This window comes from Penicillium argentinense, assembly GCF_028826775.1.
Source record: "Penicillium argentinense strain IBT 30761 chromosome Unknown utg000009l_segment0_segment0, whole genome shotgun sequence".
Taxonomy (NCBI): Eukaryota; Fungi; Ascomycota; class Eurotiomycetes; order Eurotiales; family Aspergillaceae; genus Penicillium; species Penicillium argentinense.
The window spans coordinates 567,873-587,631 of NW_026622668.1; the positions used below are offsets into that span (position 1 = coordinate 567,873).

Sequence of the window (19,759 nt, forward strand, 5' to 3'; positions counted from 1 at the left end):
GCATCTATCCCCACATGGTCCAGCTATACTCGATTGGCCAGCTGGGGATGCATCCAAGACACTGCAAAAAGGCAAACCAGATGCCACGCATCCGTGAAGCTCTTCCGCCAGTAAGAATCAACCCTCAATACCTTGACAGCAGGTTCATGTCGCTACGAAGAAGAGGAATGGGAAATGTCTCTTGAGTGAAGCTTATGGATTGTTCTGCAGAAACAAATGACGATATCGCAATATACTAAACTGTAAGGAGGTCGTTGATCGGAGACAACCGTAAGTCATACTCCTCTCTATCGCGGGGTGTCTTACAAAACCGATTCATATGAAAAAGAAAAGCTATGTAAACATGATCGCTAGGCTCACAGCTTGCTAGCAGGAGCGTTGGTGACCAGCGACTGGCTGCGCTGCATGGCCTCCAGGGCCTCCTTCTCGATCCGGTCGAGGAGGACGGCGCAAGTCGGGATGTCGTGGATCAGACCGATGACCTGGCCAGCAGTCCAAACCTATAGAATTGTGTTAGTAAACGGGTAGACAGAAATAACTGGTGAGGGATATTGCTTACTCCAAAGTCAACGTCACCGTTCAGGAAGACCTGACGACCACGCTTGCCGCTAACATAAGGTCCAATCTCGCTAAACTCGCCGGTCGTGCTCTCACGCTCGACCTTCAGCGCATCCTGCGTGACCTTATTGGCGAACAGACGGGTTGTGTTCTTCCACCGACGGAGAACAAGAGCAGTATCGGTCTCTTGCGCATTGACGATAGCCTCCTTTACCTTCTGGTGAATAGGAGCCTCAACAGTGCTCATAAAGCGAGTACCCATGTTAATTCCCTCAGCACCAAGCGCCAGAGCAGCAGCCAGACCCTGACCATCAGCGAAACCACCTGAAGCAATGAAAGGCACGCCGAGCTCCTGGCGCGCACGGCTGAGAAGAATGAAGTTGGTGATATCGTGCTCGCCCACGTGGCCGGCGCACTCGAAGCCGTCGATGGAGAGGAAGTCAACGCCCAGCTTCACGGCGGATTTGGCGTGGCGGATGGTTGTGCACTTGTGCAGGACGATGCAGCCGGCCTTCTTCAGCTGCTGAATCACGGGGCCCGGATTGTTACCGGCCGTCTCGACGATGTTGATGCCCTCATCAATGATCACCTGGGCGTAGGCGCCGTAGTCGGGGGGACGAGAGCGGGGAGGAGGGTCAGGTTCACACCGAAAGGGTTCTTGGTCATGGTGCGGCATCGTCGGATTTCCTTGCGCAGGTCTTCGGGGGTGGGTTGGGTGAGAGCAGTAAGCTAGGAGGAGTTAGCAAGAGTCCTGAGATTGAATCTGAGGACCAGGAGACATACAATACCCAGTCCACCGGCGTTGCTAACGGCCGAGGCCAGCTCGGCATATCCCACCCATTGCATACCTCCCTGCACCACGGGCACTTGTCATCGTTAATATCCTGGTCGTAGTAGTGTCTTCGTGGGAGATCGCATACCTCGAATGCCCAGTTTGCGGGTCAAGGCAGTATTGAAAGGCATCGTGTCGTCGCTGAGGCGCAAAAGACCAATATCTAGTCTAGGCAGAGATTCCGGGGTATCAACGGGGATGAGATCGATGGGAAGAAGGTTTCAGATCACAACGCTGTTCGAGATGGGTTGAAGAGAACAAAATCGTATTCAGAAACGCTGGTACTCAAGACATATGGACAAAGACGATTAAAAAGCACCGAGCCCGGGGTAGCCGCGGACCTGGGCTGTGGGGGAGTCAAGTTGCCGAGGTTCGGTGTGCATTCAGTGATTATTCGTCAGGGCCGAAGTCAGCTCACTCTGCCGACCGCCTGAGGGACGCGCAATGCTGGGATCGATCTCGGCCTGGTGCACATAACCCAGCGAAAACTCATCAGGACCCAAGACTCTTTACGGCCGTAGCCATGAACACTTGTTCAGCTGAGAGTTGCTCCAGCTGGATTCGCATGTGACGGCGTTGCAGCCCCATGACTCCATGGCTGCCTCAGGCCAGCAACACAGCCTTAACACGAGGTTTCCCCTTAGGCATCGCTGAAACAGCTTAACAGCCGACTCTTGCAGTTGCAGGCAGCTACCAGAGCAGGTACCATTTATGCACGGTGGTACTTCAGACTTGAAGAACATTAAAGTCCTCAAGTTGCCATTATGCCCACGTTCGACCAATTACGATGGATGAGATGAACAAAGTACTCGTAGACATGCTATGAAATAGATGTCCAGAAATACAATGCTAAACCCCTCATAACTTCCCACATGTCAACATCTACTGGTCTAGTAATTTGATATGTAACCCTGATATGAAACCCATCCGGCTCATGGAAAGAGGGAATGGGCGATTAACGACGGGAAGTCCTTCTGCGAGTCTCGAAGGTCCCTGAACAGTCGCGACAGAATGTCGAAACAACAAGGCGCTATACACGCCGACATCATCCCACCGAGGTGGTACATCAACGTGAGCGGAGACTCGTGAAGGAAGGAAGAAGTCGTGAAGACGGAGGTGCCGACAAAGGGAAAAGTGCGACAAGCGAGTCACCTGACCTCGGGAAGAAGGATCTTCCGGGTGTGCAATGCACCAGCCGCCATTGGCTCCCGGGCCGGAATCCCGTGACGGCGCCAAACCCGAGGTTACCGTTCCGATCGTTCGCGATACCGTTCTCCTCTTCTCAACAGTGAGAACACCTCGACGTTGACGCCAAAATGTTCTCTTCGAAGGTTGCCCAGCAGTCGCTGCGACGGCGTATGTGTGCCCTCATTTTTCCCGACCCTACGATCCTCTTCGCGCTGACAATGCACCCGAACTTCCAGTTGCCGTCCAGCAACCGCTCCCTATGCAGGCCTCTATGATGCGTGCCTCCCCGGCCGCTGTTGCCCTTGGAAAGGGTATCCAGTCGAGGTGAGTGACTTCCACGACCGATTGACTGTCTTGCGGACCTTGAAATTGCTCCCCAGGAATGGGCAAAAATCCCGCGACAGGCGACGTCATTTCACGAACGACCATTACCCTAACATCTCGACCCCCTCCAGACCCGTTACCTCGTCCCCCAACACTGAGGACCCTACGCAGATCCTCGCCAAGCAGCGTCTGAACCGCCCGGTCTCCCCCCACCTGTCCATCTACAAGCCCCAGATCGGTTGGATCGGTTCCTCCCTGCACCGTATCTCTGGTGTCGCCCTGTCCGGTCCCCTCTACCTGTGGGCCACCGCCTACCTATTCTCCCCGGCTCTGGGCTGGCACTTGGAGTCCGCCTCCATGGTTGCCGCCATGGGTGCTCTCCCCGTTGCCGTCAAGATCGGTCTCAAGACCATCCTGGCCCTCCCCTTTACCTACCACAGCATGAACGGTATCCGCCACCTGACCTGGGATCTGGGCAAGGGTCTCAGCAACAACGCCATTATCAAGTCCGGCTGGACCGTCATCGGCCTGAGCGTCACTAGCGCCATCGCTCTTGCCTTGCTCTGATTGATACCTCTATCTCTTGAGTCTCCTTGTGTTATTATAGTGAGCCTTTTTTTTTTTTCTGGTCGATCAATTCATACGGAAAGTCCGGATCCACGGCGTGAACACAAAAGGCGCGGATTTCTCTTTCTATGTACCGTATTTCCTGATCCTCCTTGTGGTAGACGTTGGATTTGACTGTTGGGTTCGATTTCTCACCCTTGGACTAGCTACAGTTGCAAATCTCGGTTACTGATATCTCTTGGAGATAGTTTGTCTGTTTCAAACACAAAATAGGCCAATGATGCTTGTCATGAACCAATTGCATATTTTGAAATTACTTGATAAGAAACGGGATCTTCATTGAGCCCAGCGGGTGAACAGAATTGAAATGTCCTAACTTTGACCGGTATTTCCCACGTCCTCGACAATCTATGTGGTCGTTTCAATCCTTCCGTGATCCAAGTCCAAGCCTCGACAATGATGGTATAAAATATTTGAAAGAGCTTCGATCGTCACTCATGATGTCGTGCAGGTAGCTGCGAAAACTCGTGCGGTGATTATGGTCTGAAGATTATGGGAGTCAATATACTTTCACACCTCGTCGCATACATCCCCGATTTCAAACGCTCTACTTACCTATTACCTGCTGTTCCTCAACGCCAAATAAAGCAAATTCAGCAATGCCCTTTTACGCCGGGCTTGGAGGCGGGTTTGGAGGAAATGGCCGTGGTGAGGGTGGATCTTGCACCGAGTGGTTGGTGGTCGGCATTCCTCCTACAAAGGTGTAGGTCCGTTGAGTAAAAAATGAATCGATCGCTCGAGACTTGAAGACGGCGATTTCATAAGAGGCCATCTTTTCTTGTGTCTGATAGAGTGGAAAAATGTGGTGACGAATGACAAATCCGAAGTATACAAGTTGGGACGAGTTCTCAGCGAGAGTATTGCGAATCAGGACGAAAAGCACGGCTTGGAAAGACTCTTTGACCAGATCTAAGAAAAGACGAAAAGCAAAATCTTCAGGTCGAAGCCTCCATTTAATAGTCCGACGACCCTGGAGCCCCCAGACATCAATCCCACGGCAAGTCGTACACCGCCATCCAGTCGAGCATCCCAATCAAGGATCCAGAACAAAGCAGGACGCTGCTTGGAGAAGACTCTACCCACAGTAACAGCGGCCATAGACATGGCCATCCAGCCACTGAAGTCCGGGAGCCTTCTGGATTCCCGGCTGCAAGGGCCCGACGGAAAGGACTTGATGTATAAACCGTTGACAGCGCCGATGCCGTCACACCCGTTATCTCTGCCCACTTTAGCAGAGGCTGGCCCAAGCTGAATACAAGCTTAAGTTCGGGGGACCAAACTCAACCACGCAAAGTCTGGAAATAACCTTTCTGAGATGCTTTTCTTCCTCAAAAGCTATACGAGCCAAAATCATATCTTTCAAATGGCGGCGGCCTTTCCCAGCAGTGGCTGAAGATCCTTTCCCCAGACCTTCCCGAGAGCTGCAGATTTCGGTGTAGTGACACCAGCGGTCTGAGCTGTGGGTTTGCGGTTTCCTGCAGCTATCATCTTCGCGAAGGTGGGCGGATCGCTGAGGGAAGGGCCTTTCCCCGATACGATCTGAGAGTACCGTTTCTAGGCGGCTACTAACCGCTCTATCGGCGGGTGTTTGACGGGGGGAAAGGATTGGCGATTTCGGCTTCTATATTAAGAGCAAGCTATGCTCTTTTCCTTGTTTCTTTTCAACACTTTGACGTCATGTGCCTGCACTTCTGCAAAATCGAGAGGTCTAGATTCTTCGGTCGTTTGACTTGCCATTGTCTCTATACTGGATGCGTACGTGGTTTCCTTTACAATGGAATTATACCTGGTGCAAGGTAATTGTTTCGTCCGGCGGAGTAACAGGGTCAGAGGCCTCAACTGCTGGGTACCTCGAGATGGCCGTGTATCCAAGCAACGAACATCAAAAAGAAGGTACACTCAGCCGGCCATCAATACACGTGGGTCAACTCGCTCTTCCCGCCATGCCACAACGTCCTTCTTCCCGCCTTTACCCCTCTTAACGGGGATTTTTCTGGACGAAGCTCTGATTCAGGGGGTTGCCATAGGAGTACCATCGCACCACGGGGCCGTTTTCTGCAGCTCGTTCAACCGGGGGGAGGGAGAAACAAGAGCCGTTGGAACCAATCAGGCCAACGCCTCGACTGAGTCCCGGCTGCTGATACCCGCTGGCGACATCAAGCAATCTCAATATCGGCCGTGCATTCGCGGGAGCGGATCTTGTTCCACCTTCTAGCTCGGCCAAAGGCCGCGCGGAACGTCCAGTCTGCTGAAAATCCCCGTCCCGGCGAGGAAGAGGCTTCTGCAGTCCCGCAGAAGCCCACGGAATATTCTCCTAGACTTTACCCCAGGGCCATCTAGAACCTTTCTGATTTGGGATTTTGTGTCATTTCTCGGCAGCGGCTAGACACCTGAAGTCCGGTCGTTGGGCCGCGCTTAGAGACGGTTGCGCCACCGGCTTTTCTGTATCGTTGCGTCGACATCCAGTCATGGTGCTGGATGGGGTTACCTAGCAGTGTTCTCGGGCCTTCAATTGGAGAAGTGGGAGAGCACAGAGTGTGCTGGGTAGACCCGGCCGATGCTCAGGTAGCAATGCTGATTCCAGAGAGGATGTCGGAGAACACATGATATTCCGGGACTGCTGAGAGCAGGCACACGTTGTCATCAAGGTATTATTGGGCCATGAGTCCCGTCTCGGAGCAAACGTTACAGCGTCGGATCCAAGAGTGGTGCCATTTCTCCGAGGAAATCACACAAGTCCACTGCACACAATGTAAGAAAGAGACCTTGCGCGTGCGACGGAGAGTCGGATACCTAGAGCCTGTATCCAGCCTCCAAACGGCGGTCTTGCACAAGTTTGATGCACCATCCGCTCCAGCCTTGTTTCGTCTGAAAATCAAATCGATTTCTGTGTCCTAGTTCGATCATAGTAAGCGTCAATGAAAAGACAGCCTTTTCGATTTCTCAAGGATTCGTTGCTCTGCAATTGTATTCGTCCGATACATTGGGACAGATCGGATGTACATAAACACTGGCGGGCGGTGCCAAGCGGCAGTATCCACCATCGACCGAATTCTTTCCAACCGCCGACCATCCGCTTTTGCAAACTACCCAGACAAGCAGAGCACAATGGCCTCGAATCTGTCCACCCGTGCGGTCAGGGCCGCCCGCATTGCACGGTCTGCACCCGGTCCTCTCGCGACGCTCACCCCTCGCCGCACCTTCGTCACAGAGCCGGACGTCCCAACCGCCGAGTCGGACAAGCCCCGTTGGTCGTACACTCCGCCGCGCACCAAGGCTCCCTTCAGCCTTCACAATCTGAATGGCGCGAAGCGGGGGGCTTCCATGTGAATTCGGATCCAGGAGTTCTGGATAAGTTCTATATTCAAATGCTGGGTAATGGGGGTGATAAGATGCTGTCCGACGAGGTCAAGTGGCTGGCCGTGACGCACAAGAGCTTCGACCAAGGACGCCGCGGATTCAACGACCGTTTGGCTTTCCTAGGTATGCAATTGAATCTGAGCAGATTGTTACTGTTCCATCGCTGACATGAGACGTGTAGGAAAACGCATTGTGCAACTGCAGGCCTCTCTCGCCCTCGTCCAGAACCCCGAGGCCGTGCCCTCGACTCAACCCGATGAGTTTGGCCGCAAGCCTTTCGAACATGAAGCCTTGAACGGCTTGCAGAACCTCTCCCCCCGGACCAAGAGCGCCCTTACCGATCGGACGAAACTGGCCGAACTTGCACAGAAATATCAGATGCACAATATCATTCGTTGGAACCCACGGCTGGTACGATAAGAACTCCCAATTTGAAAGCAGAAATTCCCGCTAACCTGATCTCACCACAGCCTGAGAACCTGAACGAGTCCGGAATCGAGTTGGTCCTGGGACAGACCTTGTACGCGATCATTGGCGCCATCGCCTTGGAGAAGGGAGGGCAGGTTGCCAACAAGGTGGCACGCGAGCGGATTCTCGAGCCTCTGGGATTCAAGGCAGTCCTGTGAGGACTGACCTGCGGGGGTTGTGATCTGGAAAAGCCGTCCACAGCATTTCCATGGCGTTTTTGATTGATATTTTTGCCTCGCCCGCCGGTCAGGGTGACTGTAAGGGAGGCTGTCATCCCGACAGCTGCTGTACATGTACTATTATTTGGACGAGGATGTATTGTCTTCTCCTTTCACTTGGATTATATTATTGCACAATACCACACGATCTTCTGAAGAGGAATGTCCGGCTCCTATGACACCGCCCGCGTAACAGCGAAAAATACACGGCCAGCTCTAATGGAACCCTCGTTTTACCGATGCGTAGTCTCCGCGCTCTGTATCGCAAGTAAAGCAATTGAAGGCTGACAGCCGCCAAGCAGAATGCCGGCGACTGCAGATTGCAGCCTTGCACTGTCTAATTGAGGGCGTTGGAGAAGAAAGAAAAAGAAGAAGCAGCGGGCGCGAAGAAAAGCTGAATTTGTAGTCCCGCGCTAGTCCCGATCGGGAAAGGGCCAGACTCCACTGCGGGCGACGCTGTTTCCCCTTCTCAGCTTCGGCCTTCAGTTTGTCGCCAGTCTCCATCGAGCTCTCGCAATCCCTCTTCTCTTTTCCCGCGCTCCCCAAGAAGACCATGCTGCAGTAAGGGCGCCGCCTGCGGCTACGAATCACCTGTTCCTTCCTCCGTCGTCCTCCCTGTGTTACAGCGCACTTTCCGGACACCTACCCAGCAAATCCCCAACCTTGACACGTCATGGCGTCCGCTCTCTTCTTTCTGGACCTGAAGGGCAAGGTATGCAAGATATACCGGAAATAGCACTTTCGCGATACTCCGGGTCGACACCCGGCAATGTGTGCGAGACATTGCTAACACGGCGACAGACCCTGTTGGCCCGCAACTACCGCGGGGATATCCCCATGTCCGCGGTCGAGAAATTCCCCATCCTCCTCAGCGAAGCCGAAGAAGAAAGCTCCGCCGTGCCTCCTTGCTTCTCTCATGAAGGAATCAACGTACGTTCTCCCTTGTGTTTAGTCGCTGCCTCGCTACGCTCGACCTGCCTCGACTCCTCTTCTCACTTTGTGTGCGCACACGACCCCGGCTGACACGACACAGTACCTATATATCCGCCACAGCAACCTGTACATCCTCGCCCTGACAAAAAGAAACACCAATGCCACCGAGATCCTTCTGTTCCTCCATAAACTCGTGGAGGTATTCACCGAATACTTCAAGGTGCTGGAGGAGGAGAGTATCCGAGACAACTTCGTCATCATTTATGAATTGCTGGATGAGATGATGGATTTCGGCTACCCGCAGACAACAGAAAGCAAGATCTTGCAAGAGTAAGTCGGCAGTTCGTTTCTTGTTGGCTAGGGATCACGGAGCTAACTTGGCCGCTCAAAAGATACATCACTCAAGAATCACACAAACTCGAAGTGCAAGCACGACCACCTATCGCCGTAACAAATGCCGTCTCCTGGCGAAGCGAAGGTATCCGTTACCGCAAGAACGAGGTCTTCCTGGACGTGGTCGAGTCCCTCAACCTGTTGGTGTCGGCGAACGGAAATGTCCTGAGATCCGAAATTCTAGGTGCGATCAAGATGAAGTGTTATCTGAGTGGTATGCCCGAGCTGCGATTGGGCCTGAACGATAAGGCCATGTTTGAGACAACGGGTCGTGCGACGCGAGGCAAGGCCGTCGAGATGGAGGATGTCAAGTTCCACCAGTGTGTGCGATTGTCGCGGTTCGAAAATGACCGCACAATCAGTTTTATTCCGCCGGATGGTGAATTCGAGCTTATGAGCTACCGATTGAACACACAAGTGAAGCCGTTGATCTGGGTCGAGTGTCTGGTTGAATCGCACTCTGGGTCACGAATCGAGTATATGCTCAAGGTATTTCTCATTATCTTTCGTCGTCTCTGGGGTTGTGATATGCTAATAAAGTGTATGAAATAGGCCAAGGCACAGTTCAAACGCCGCAGCACCGCCAATAACGTCGAGATCATTGTTCCTGTCCCCGAGGACGCAGACTCCCCTCGATTCCGCACCAACATCGGAACGGTCCACTACGCGCCTGAGAAGTCGGCGATCATTTGGAAGATCAAACAGTTCGGCGGTGGCAAGGAATTCCTCATGCGGGCGGAGCTGGGTCTGCCGTCCGTGAAGGGTGACGATGAGCACGGTGGTGGTATGACTGGTGGTTTCGGAGGCAGCATGGGTGGTGCCGGCGCCGGCAAGTCGAAGCGGCCCATCAACGTCAAGTTCGAGATCCCGTATTTCACCACCAGTGGTATCCAAGTGCGCTACTTGAAGATTACCGAGCCGAAGGTATGTGACACTCCCCCTTCTTTGTATGAGCCACCGCTAACGAGTTATGCAGCTGCAATACCCCTCCCTCCCCTGGGTTCGCTATATCACACAGTCTGGTGACATTGCCGTCCGCATGCCCGATGTGCAATAGGGATTCAAAGTTTCCGATCTTGCATAATTGATTTGTACAGCCATTCTTCTTCCACACTTATCTCCGCCTTCCCATTTTCCCTGCAGACTTTATGTGCTCCCCCTTGTGGCCGGCCGGTCCGATAGATAATTCAATTTTGATATGCTTGTCCGTTCTACCTTTTTAATTTGCTACTGCATTGGATGCGACCAGAATAGATGATCGATGGGCACCATGACCCGTTCTGATTGAACATGAGGAAGTTGCTGTAGATTGAGATAGTTATGGTGCTCGGTTCCTTGTATGAAACCTGGGAATGACATTCGCTTACTGAAGCTTCAAACTGGATGAATATTGCCGTTGGTGTCGATGTGATGTCATGAAATGTAATGTGCTTTGAACAGCACAGATAGGCATCATGCACACAGCTCGATATATCTCCACTCAGTGGACCCTGGGCGCGTAGTGCTAGACTGTCCGGCAAAGCTTGGCAAACAGATGGGGAAGAGGCGAGGCCGGCAAGCACAATTGTACATCTTCGTACTGGAATTTCAAGGGTAGCGGGTTGGAGGAGTTAAGCAGCCCCTTTCAGCAAGGGACGCAATAATAATAGGAGTCCCAAGTAGGGATAACGGATCACTCACGTGAACCTCGTTGCTACTTCAAGATCTATTCATAGCCACGACGAGATGGATCGATATGTTTTCGTCCTATCACTACATTTGATCTAGTGTATGGTCGCGTCGCTACATAGTAGTTCTCGCTACATACATAGTACCTTGTGTCACATAAATGTACTTTAATATGTAACGCAAACCACCCCAACTCTAAGAAACCAGCCTGCAATTAGGCGTATGGTTTGTCACACGAGAACGACGGAGTATAATTGTACTACCGGATAGCATCGCTACCCCTCTTATATGGTCAAAGGTCTTTGGTCCAACCTGTCTACTGCTCAAAAAGTAGCTACCGCGCCCTAGAATCCGTTGTCAATATAAAGTGATAGCTTCGGGCGGGTCGGAATCTGATTCATACCGCTGGAGACACGTGGAACATTAAGCTTAACAGATTAAGGTTATACGCTATGCCATAATCAAAGATCACTTGATTCCTCGTCCTCGAATAGTCAATTTCTTACGAGAAGCCATCGGGAAGCATGCGGAGTACAAGTAGACATCACATGGAACGCAAGACGGCAGTGGTACCTGGTATGAACTATCAAGTGTGACCAAGAATTTGGTATAACCCCACTAAAGCGCCAGACAAACATGCCCGCACTATTGCCCATTAGAAATATTTCCGTATCTCTAGCCTTGCACATCTTAAGAAAGAATCTTGGTAGAGTCAAATAACTACGCGTTCGATCTCTTCCTGGATTACACTTCCATCTGATCGACTTTTGGGCAAAAAGAATGTGACATTTAGAGTAGTGGCAAGTTTATGTACTCGGACAAGAAAAGAAGAGAGACATCGGAACGAAGGCAAGCAATCGGACGAGACGAATGCCCTTGGCGGACACGTGCCATCAAAGTGAACAAATGGGACGGACAGGATGTTTCATCTGATGATTGGACCTCTCTTTATAAATTTTAGCTTTTCCCTCTCCTCTGAGCAAGCTCGGATCATTTCCATAGCTCCGGATCCCTGCATACTGCACATTCTATTCCGGATCTGCTCGGAGACACAATCTCCCTCTCCACTGAAAAGATATCGGGTGAGCGAGTTGGCACTCTTGTCTGATATCATTTCCCATACCTGCTATAGCAAGCCCTTACGATCGCTCATTCCAGTGTTAGATATTTTGATATTTACGACCTTATACTGCCTTACTACTGTTGTGAGAATATAGAAGAGCGCACCTTACACGCTTTACACTCTCTCAAGGGCAATTGTTCCTAGAATTGTTAGAGGAGTATTTATGTGAATCCTGGAATGGATCTGACAGGACTATACCTGTCGAGGCTTTGGCTTTTTCTGTCCCAGTTGCTATGGCTAGCATCTCGGGTCTCCGCTAAAGCGGTATTTGCTCATTTTATGGTATGGTACTCTCGCACTCCTTTCCCCTTTCACAAATCCTGACAAACAGATATTTAGACGGCAAATACCGGACAATACGAGCTCTCGGACTGGAAACACGAAATCTCATTAGCCCAAGAAGCACACATCGACGCATTCGCACTGAACATGGCCTACGGTGTCCCGACCAACCAAATATCAGTGACGAATGCCTTCTCCGCGGCAGAAACACTCGACTTTAAACTCTTCTTCTCCTTCGACTACGCAGGCAACGGATCCTGGCCGCAGTCGCAAGTCATCAGTTTTCTGCATCAATTCTCCACCAGCCCGGCGTATTACCACTTCAGCGATCGGCCCTTCGTCTCTACATTTGAAGGACCGGACAGTGCGGATGATTGGATCGCGATCAAGAATCAGACAGGATGCTTTTTTGTCCCCGACTGGTCGTCTGTCGGTGTACCAGCTGCTCTTGAGCTCGCGGGTGGCATTGCAGATGGATTATTCTCCTGGGCTGCATGGCCGACGGAAGCGCAGCGAATGAATACATACGTGGATGCAGCGTACATTGACTGTCTGAAAAGGGCGAAAAAGCCATACATGATGCCAGTTTCTCCCTGGTTCTATACCAACATGCCGCAATACGATAAGAACTGGGCCTTTTATGGAGACGATCTATGGTACGATCGATGGATTGAGGTTGCTTTCCTTGAGCCTGAATGGATCGAGATAATCTCTTGGAACGACTATGGCGAATCGCACTATATCGGCCCTTTGAACGATAAAGGATACGGGATGTTCACTGCCGGCAAGGCACCCTACAACTACGCGCGAGATATGCCGCATGACGGCTGGAGGCTCCATCTTCCATTCGTAATTGATCTCTACAAGAAGGGAACAGCGTCGCTGACAGAAGAAAGTCTTGTCGTGTGGTATCGAATTCAGCCTCGAAGCGCTTGCTCTGGGGGAAATACCACCGGCTTCGCGGCTTTGGACCGACAAGTTGAAAAAGCGATTGATTCGTGGTTGGAGGACAAGATATTCTTCTCGGCGCTGCTCAAGTCCAAGGCATCGGTTACAGTGAGCATCGGCGACTCGAAAAATGATGCTCGATGGGAATATGAACCAGATGGAGGAATCGGTATCTACCATGGAAGTTTTGCCTACGATCCTGACAATCTTGGAAAACCTATTGTCACCGTCCTGCGCGATGATAAAGAAACGGTTCGAGTTAGTGGCCGTTCACTCAGCACCAACTGCGCCAGTGGTTTCGCCAACTACAATGCCTGGGTCGGAAGCGAAACTTCAGGGGCGACCATTTCGCCGGTTTCTCCAGACCTTCCAATCTCTAAACAAGTATGTATCGAGGGATCTGGAAATGCCAACTTTTCTGATCTGTGCGAATTCACCTGCAAATATGGGTACTGTCCTCTTGATACATGCACCTGCACAGCAATGGGCGCCGCCAAAGATAAACCAAAGGCCACGAAGGTCAAGGGATACCCCAAACATGGCAACGACAGCTACGAGGGGCTATGTTCTTTCTCCTGCTACTATGGATCGTGTCCGAAGAAGTACTGTTCTTCGACTGAGACAACACACACTTCTTCCCCCGCTTCTCCAACCTGCAAAGATGGGAACCAAGTGCCTCATAGTTCTGACTGCGCCCACAAGGACGACGGACAGAGACAGGCCATCTCTTTCGTGCTTTTCGGATTCTGTTTGATAATATCTGTCTGTGTCTGGCAAGGAAGCTTCCCATAGTCCCACCCATACTACATACAAAAATTTTAACACTAATTCTGTTTCCGAATTCTCTTACATGTGAGAATAGAGGCTTCTAGTGAAGGATATGAATAGTTCCGACGGATCCGTGTGTAACCTGCACCGGAAGAACTTGATGCTAAACTACATGAACGGTCCCGAGGGTAAGACGATGGGGATATCTGCATATTCCACCAACTATTTTGATTGAGTCTGCTATAATCTGAGCATCCAATCAAGCTTACATCCCCGAGAATCACGTTGAACGGCTTAACGAGAGTCGCCTGGCACACCTTGGCTCAAGATTGTCATTTATTATTCGGTGATTATCCGTTACGCTAATACCCTACTTAAGACTCTGCCCTCGCGAATTTCGAATACGCCATCTCTAGATGACAAAATTTTTCGGTTTTGCATACAGGGTCTCGATGCCGAACCAAATCTCTCCTGACAGGATCTAACCTCCATGCCAAGGAAGAGTTCGAATTTAAAGCATTATGAAGAGCAAATCTGGCGCGATCAAGGCTATAGTACACAAGCCTTGTTATCAAGGCCAGGCTGAATCGAAGCAAAGCGCTGAAGGAAAAATTAGATCGATTGAAGGAAGAATGAGATAGGAAAAATGCCACAGGGTATCTCGATTCTCAGGACCATAAAACCAACTTTAGCAGCCAGATAACGCGAGCATGCATGAATCTTCAATTCGTACCGCAACGCCTTTCAGCGTCCGTAATCATTCAGTGCTAGTAAGCATGAACTTAAGTAAGATGGACTTTTCTTGCCGTCCGACTCTACATTCCTACACCGCGGCTGCATTAGAACGACCTCTCCTCGGAAGCACCGAGAGTAGTAATTGTACTATGCAGAGCCGTTCGTGCTGTCATCGGGAGTCTCCGCCGGCGGGAGCGGGAAGCCATCTGTACGTCCCGCAGCTGCTGCTTTGGAGAATCCCTCGCGGGCGAGCATGGTATTCAGCACGGCACAATTGTACGCCGCCTCACCGGGCGGCACAACGAGGAAGATGTAGGTGTTGTCCGTGAATCTGCCGAGAAAGATGTTGAATTGCGGTGTTTTGGTGTGCATGACGACGAAGCCGGCGGAAGCGGGCGTGGTGCTTGTATTGCGGGCGGCGCAGTGCTTGAATGCCTTCATGATGTTCGAGAGACGTTCATGGCGGTCGAAAACGGGGTTCAACTCGCCTACTTCTGACGTGACTGAAGTGACAGTGAGGAATGTAGATCGTTCGAAAAGAATGACCTCTTCAGCGTCGATCTTCTTTGCGAATGCGGAGAGGAACCGCTCTATAACAGTGAGGTTGGGAATAAGCTTGTGCACAATTCCTGCCCACGCCTTATAGAGTGATTGATCCCAGATACTGCTCGCAAATGTATCGACGCGAAACCCCTCAGACCGAGACCGTATGAGTGCGGAGCGCTCTTCGTAGATGCGCTGACGGTGCTCGGCCTGGATAAGATCCATCTTGTGTACCAAACAGAAGACATAGGCATTCGGGCTGAACTCGCGGAGTGCATCGATAATCGCATTGTAAGTATCCAAGTCACGGTCGACCTCCCGGGACTCGATATCGAACACGTAGATTAGAACCGCAACGTCGGAGAAGATGTTGCCGCGCTGAGAAGCGAGATAGGTCTCCATAAAGGCATCTTGTCTACACGTATAAAAAGTCAGCAACCGAAATGATAGATCAGAAATAAGACGAAATACCTACCCTCCGCAATCCCAAAGGTTGAGTGTCAGATTCCCCATGAACTTGACATGGCTGTGCTCCACGTCAATGGTAGCGCCGAGGCGGCGCACATCCTTCGCGACATAATTGCTGAAGATGATCGAGCGCATCGATGACTTCCCTGAGCCACTCTTGCCCATCAACAAAACCTTTCTCTTCTTCTTGCGGGCGTCCATGGTGTCGATCCTCTAACGGTTGCTGAGCTCGGATGCCCCGCAAGAGCGGGGACCACTCGGGTAGTTATGGGGGGGGGACTCAAAGGTCTATCCGGGCTGTCGCGAGAGACTCCGGGGGCTGTCAGCGGATTTTCGAGGAGGAGAGTGCAGCGCCGGGGTCTGCTCGAGGAATTGGAGGACACAGAGAGTGGGGAGGGGAGGAGCTTCCACCTTCAGATGCGGAGTGACGGATCAGGATCAACCTTGCCCCGGTGGCTGGGTCATGTGATGTTTACGAAATGCGACATTCAATGGCCGGGGATGATTCTCAGAGGACCCAAAAAATGCGTCTACCAACAGATTGGGTTTTCTTTCGGTATGCAAATAAGCTTACAAGGCTGTTGATTTTGTCCCGTCGCTAGCTTGGAAAATGAAGACATCCCATGGTTGAATCCGCCAGATTGCTGAGCCCGCGCTTAGCCGAGGCAACGGGATGACGACAGTGAACGCAATCCAAACGCGTTGGCGGTTGGTGAGGGTAAATACAGTCAGTGTAGAAAAAAGAAAAAAATTTGACACAAAAAAATGTAATTTTGAAAAAGGCTATGTAATTTTGAAAAGGCTAGTTGTCAAATATAGGGTAGAAAAATGGTAAAAGTGGTATCCGAGAAGAAACGTAGACGTGTGCGGGCACACGATGCAAAGGGCCTCTATCGGAAGGAAACCAAGAAATAGAAGTAAATGAACAAACGAAGAGGCCAAAAGTGAAAAGTTCAAGGGGTCGTCAGCAATTCATTAGGACCAGCGCCAATCCAGAAATATAAAGAAAAAGGGCCTTCGGCGCCAGTCAGGTATCCAATCATCCATTAAGTTCATGCGTATAGGGCATTAGAAGACGGTGCCGTCGGAGCGGATCATAATGGGGGGTTCCTTTGTGTTTGGTCTGGAGACTTCGGCGATTTCACGACCGCCCTGAGAATGGTTAGAATCGAGAGGATCGGCAGGGGTTACAAGATGACATACCTTCCATGTACCGGCCTCCAGTAACTGAGCCAAGGAGAGCATTTCTTCTGTCCCGCTGAATCCGAGCTGGCTGTTGACTTCATCGAGCAATTCATCCAAGAAGCCCACGGTGGCCGCTCGCCATTCGATAATCACATCGTCGTCCGTGGAAAAAAGAGGCACGACCTCCATATTGGGCTGGCCCTTGATCTGCGCATTCTCCTTGAACGCCTGGACTCCACGCTCCATATCCTCCTCCTTGAGACTCAAAAGGCCCATGTCGATCAGGAGGCCACCGTTGCGATATTCGGGAAGTCCGGTCAGGAGGTCGCTGCCAGCGAAGTGGATGTGCATTAATTTGGACATGGGGACCATGATCGAGTAGCAGAGCCATTGCGTCAGCTTATGGAAAGGAATGATGCTTTCCCACGCCTGTGCAGGTGGAGAGGGAGGGAGACTCGAGCACTCCCAAGCATCTCCAATTGATACGCCGTCGATCTGGGTTCTGGACGGGGGCCAGATGGAGGAGAACCCATCCATCAGGACGGACCAAAGGGTAGTGATGGGAACAATGGGCACGGATGAAGCCAGAGTTGAGGGGTGGCTGAGCAAGTAGTCTGCAAGAGAATCATTTGATTAGTTGCCTGGTCGCATTTGCTTCCACCTTGGCTGGAGCTACGAATACACACCGAGCATGTTTCCCGGTCGAGCATCTACTCCGAAGAAATCCTGGTTATTTAATGCATCTGACAAGCGCTGCAAGAGTCCCGCGCGGCCTTCAAGTCCCGCCAGCGCGTTCTGCTCCGAATGCTGCATCCCCTTGGCCAACTTCTCGACGGTGACCCTCTTCAATCCCTCGCCGTCAACATGGCACGGCTCGGTCGGGTCACTGCTGAACAGACCGGACTTGAACATTTCCAGGCTGGCCACGGCCAGACCCTCACTGCGGGAGTAAATTTTGCCGGACTCTTTCGATTTGTAAGACCATTTCGTGCCGGCACCCGCATCGAGCAGGACCGACACGACGAACAGGTCGATCAGGCGACGAGTGCGCTCCTGGGCGTCAATCTGACTGGGCCAGGATTGGAGCAGCTGGTTAATGCGGGGACGACCGCCGACGTCGAAGTGTTGCCAGCGGCCGTGTGGCGGGATGTTATCATAGTCGGGGGCGTAGTCTCGCTGTCAGGAGTCAGAAGGTGGTCCGATCACATGCAAGCGATGAAACGCGATGGGCAACTGGTTTGTTTACCTTGATGATGGAGACAACGTAGGAGGCCGTGGCGGCGAATTTGGAGAGGTCGACGTCGAAATGCTTGAGCTGGTTCTGCTTGGCCTTGTTGAGGACGATGGTGGCACGCTCGCGCACGGCGTGGATGCTGCGTAGATAGGCGGCGGGGTCCAGGGCTGGGTCCGGGGTTTGGCGATGGGCATCTCGGGGATGGAGGCCGGCAGGCCACTGCCTTTGTAGCCAGGGGATCGGAGGGAGGTGTTGGAGGTGCGGGCGGAGTTGACCGAGACGAACGACTCTTGCTCGTCCCGGTCACTCTGGACAGAGGCCTTGGAGTTGCGCTTGAAGAGGCCCATCGCGCAGGGTTGACCCCGGGAGGCCCAGTGGAGAAAGGGTGATTGATATGCGGTGTCGCTCCCAACGCACGGCTGAAGCAGGGTTCTAGGTGATTGCTAGTCGGTCACCAGCTCAAGGCTATGATCAGAAGACTTTTTAATTCCGGAGCTCCTGGGGATCTTTTTTGGGGCGGGGCGGTCGGGCTGTTCCAATCTCCTGAACGAATGTAGGTAGTCCGGCGTGCAAGTGGGGATGCAAAAACAAAAGCCGATTAATAATTTCGCAGGTCGCCGGGGGAGGGAATGGAGGATGCGACGAGAAGGAAGAGACAGAAGCGACTGAGAAAAGAGAAGAGAGAAAAGAGGGCTCCCCTGAAGGCAAAAAGGGCAGGGAGTGGGGGAGAAGTCTGAACTTGGGGAGTTCGCAGTGCCAATGCAGTACCAACTGCCGGCTTCGGGCGAGGAGATCAGGCCGACCGATTCATCCAATTTGGCTCTGATTCTAGTTATTCTAATTTGACACTATCTAGCGAGTAATCCCTCGACTACAATGCACTACTGAAAGCTAGTAAGTATATCATTCCTATTCATTCCCATCAGCCCTCAGACTGTGAGCCCGACGCCGCGTAATGTATAGATCGCTAGCACACGATCGAGGGTCCAGACTCGATTCAAAGAGGTAGGTGAGTGCGTCGAGGTAATAATGGCATTATGTCTGGATTGCCCCGAAGCTAGTGGGGCGCCTACTGCTGTAGGAATGGGCCGTCGCGTATATCGAAGGGATCTTCAAGCAATCTCTGGTACGCTGGCAGACTAGGGCTAACACCCGGCTTCTCGCGACTGAGGCGAGGCCAGTACTAGTGTAGTAGGGTACCAGGAAGGTTAAACTGTTGAATTCGCACCAGTGTGGTATCTTAAGGCTATACCTAGGTACTCTAGGTAGTAGTTAACTACAATTTACTAGTATTAGTAGTAGTAGTGGTAGTAGTAGTAGTAGTTAGGATGCTCACTCCCGGTAGGGTAGTATGCAGGAGTACCTGTTTATAGTGTACTGCTTTACCACAAAAGCCAGGCTACCCTACACACTGCAGTACATTATACTGCAGGTACTAGTAACTACTTAGGTGCTAGTGTATACTCTCCGTTTCACATGATTGCCTGCTAGTCATGCTAATTAGATCCGGACGCAGCAGGCCCGATGGCTGGTCGACACCGGCGATATTCCCCAGTCAGCACTAGGCCTGCAGGGGGTAACTATATTGCCCACAAGCCTTCCCCGTCCCTCCATCCCTCGACAAAAATGCCAGATCCTACTCTTTATTACCCTAGGGTACTTTCTCTCCCTCTGTTTCCCGTTGACTAATGCACGAAGCACGGGCCCGGCCAATCTGCCGGGTCGTTTCAGGTGCTTCGGCCAGCCTTCCTCTGCTCATTTCGGAGATTTCACCCTTCGCGTTGGCCAGTGCGGCTGTCGAACCCACTCGTTTCGGTCTCTCTGTCTCTCACCCTCCTGATCCGCACTGACAGCTGCGAGAGCCTGTTCGTGTCAGGGGTAGACTGCCCCCCACCGGCCCCTCC

The 19,759-nt window shown here is 51.9% G+C and overlaps 7 protein-coding genes across 7 annotated transcripts; 4 read left to right on the forward strand and 3 right to left on the reverse strand.

Moving 5' to 3' along the window:
- Nucleotides 1-356: 356 nt before the first annotated feature.
- On the reverse strand, nucleotides 357-1,521 carry N7532_007815 (NAD(P)H-dependent flavin oxidoreductase; the record flags this gene model as incomplete). The annotated part of the gene is made up of 5 exons (XM_056620307.1): nucleotides 357-500; nucleotides 560-1,147; nucleotides 1,204-1,287; nucleotides 1,342-1,424; nucleotides 1,479-1,521. 5 exons carry the CDS (start codon nucleotides 1,519-1,521, stop codon nucleotides 357-359), a joined length of 942 nt encoding a protein of 313 aa, XP_056471113.1.
- Nucleotides 1,522-2,706: 1,185 nt separating this feature from the next.
- On the forward strand, nucleotides 2,707-3,469 carry N7532_007816 (uncharacterized protein; the record flags this gene model as incomplete). The annotated part of the gene is made up of 3 exons (XM_056620308.1): nucleotides 2,707-2,746; nucleotides 2,815-2,902; nucleotides 3,034-3,469. 3 exons carry the CDS (start codon nucleotides 2,707-2,709, stop codon nucleotides 3,467-3,469), a joined length of 564 nt encoding a protein of 187 aa, XP_056471114.1.
- Nucleotides 3,470-6,637: 3,168 nt separating this feature from the next.
- On the forward strand, nucleotides 6,638-7,515 carry N7532_007817 (mitochondrial 54S ribosomal protein mL57; the record flags this gene model as incomplete). The annotated part of the gene is made up of 4 exons (XM_056620309.1): nucleotides 6,638-6,776; nucleotides 6,842-7,012; nucleotides 7,071-7,300; nucleotides 7,360-7,515. 4 exons carry the CDS (start codon nucleotides 6,638-6,640, stop codon nucleotides 7,513-7,515), a joined length of 696 nt encoding a protein of 231 aa, XP_056471115.1.
- Nucleotides 7,516-8,248: 733 nt separating this feature from the next.
- On the forward strand, nucleotides 8,249-9,958 carry N7532_007818 (AP-1 complex subunit mu; the record flags this gene model as incomplete). Its single annotated transcript, XM_056620310.1, has 6 exons — nucleotides 8,249-8,287; nucleotides 8,377-8,505; nucleotides 8,609-8,838; nucleotides 8,901-9,390; nucleotides 9,454-9,825; nucleotides 9,878-9,958. 6 exons carry the CDS (start codon nucleotides 8,249-8,251, stop codon nucleotides 9,956-9,958), a joined length of 1,341 nt encoding a protein of 446 aa, XP_056471116.1.
- Nucleotides 9,959-12,121: 2,163 nt separating this feature from the next.
- On the forward strand, nucleotides 12,122-13,714 carry N7532_007819 (glycoside hydrolase family 71 protein; the record flags this gene model as incomplete). Its single annotated transcript, XM_056620311.1, has 1 exon — nucleotides 12,122-13,714. One exon carries the CDS (start codon nucleotides 12,122-12,124, stop codon nucleotides 13,712-13,714), a length of 1,593 nt encoding a protein of 530 aa, XP_056471117.1.
- Nucleotides 13,715-14,572: 858 nt separating this feature from the next.
- On the reverse strand, nucleotides 14,573-15,637 carry N7532_007820 (Rag GTPase GTR1; the record flags this gene model as incomplete). The annotated part of the gene is made up of 2 exons (XM_056620312.1): nucleotides 14,573-15,383; nucleotides 15,444-15,637. 2 exons carry the CDS (start codon nucleotides 15,635-15,637, stop codon nucleotides 14,573-14,575), a joined length of 1,005 nt encoding a protein of 334 aa, XP_056471118.1.
- An 867-nt stretch (nucleotides 15,638-16,504) lies between these two features.
- On the reverse strand, nucleotides 16,505-18,202 carry N7532_007821 (URC4/urg3 family protein; the record flags this gene model as incomplete). Its single annotated transcript, XM_056620313.1, has 5 exons — nucleotides 16,505-16,588; nucleotides 16,640-17,235; nucleotides 17,308-17,797; nucleotides 17,868-18,022; nucleotides 18,076-18,202. 5 exons carry the CDS (start codon nucleotides 18,200-18,202, stop codon nucleotides 16,505-16,507), a joined length of 1,452 nt encoding a protein of 483 aa, XP_056471119.1.
- Between the last annotated feature and the right edge of the window lie 1,557 nt (nucleotides 18,203-19,759).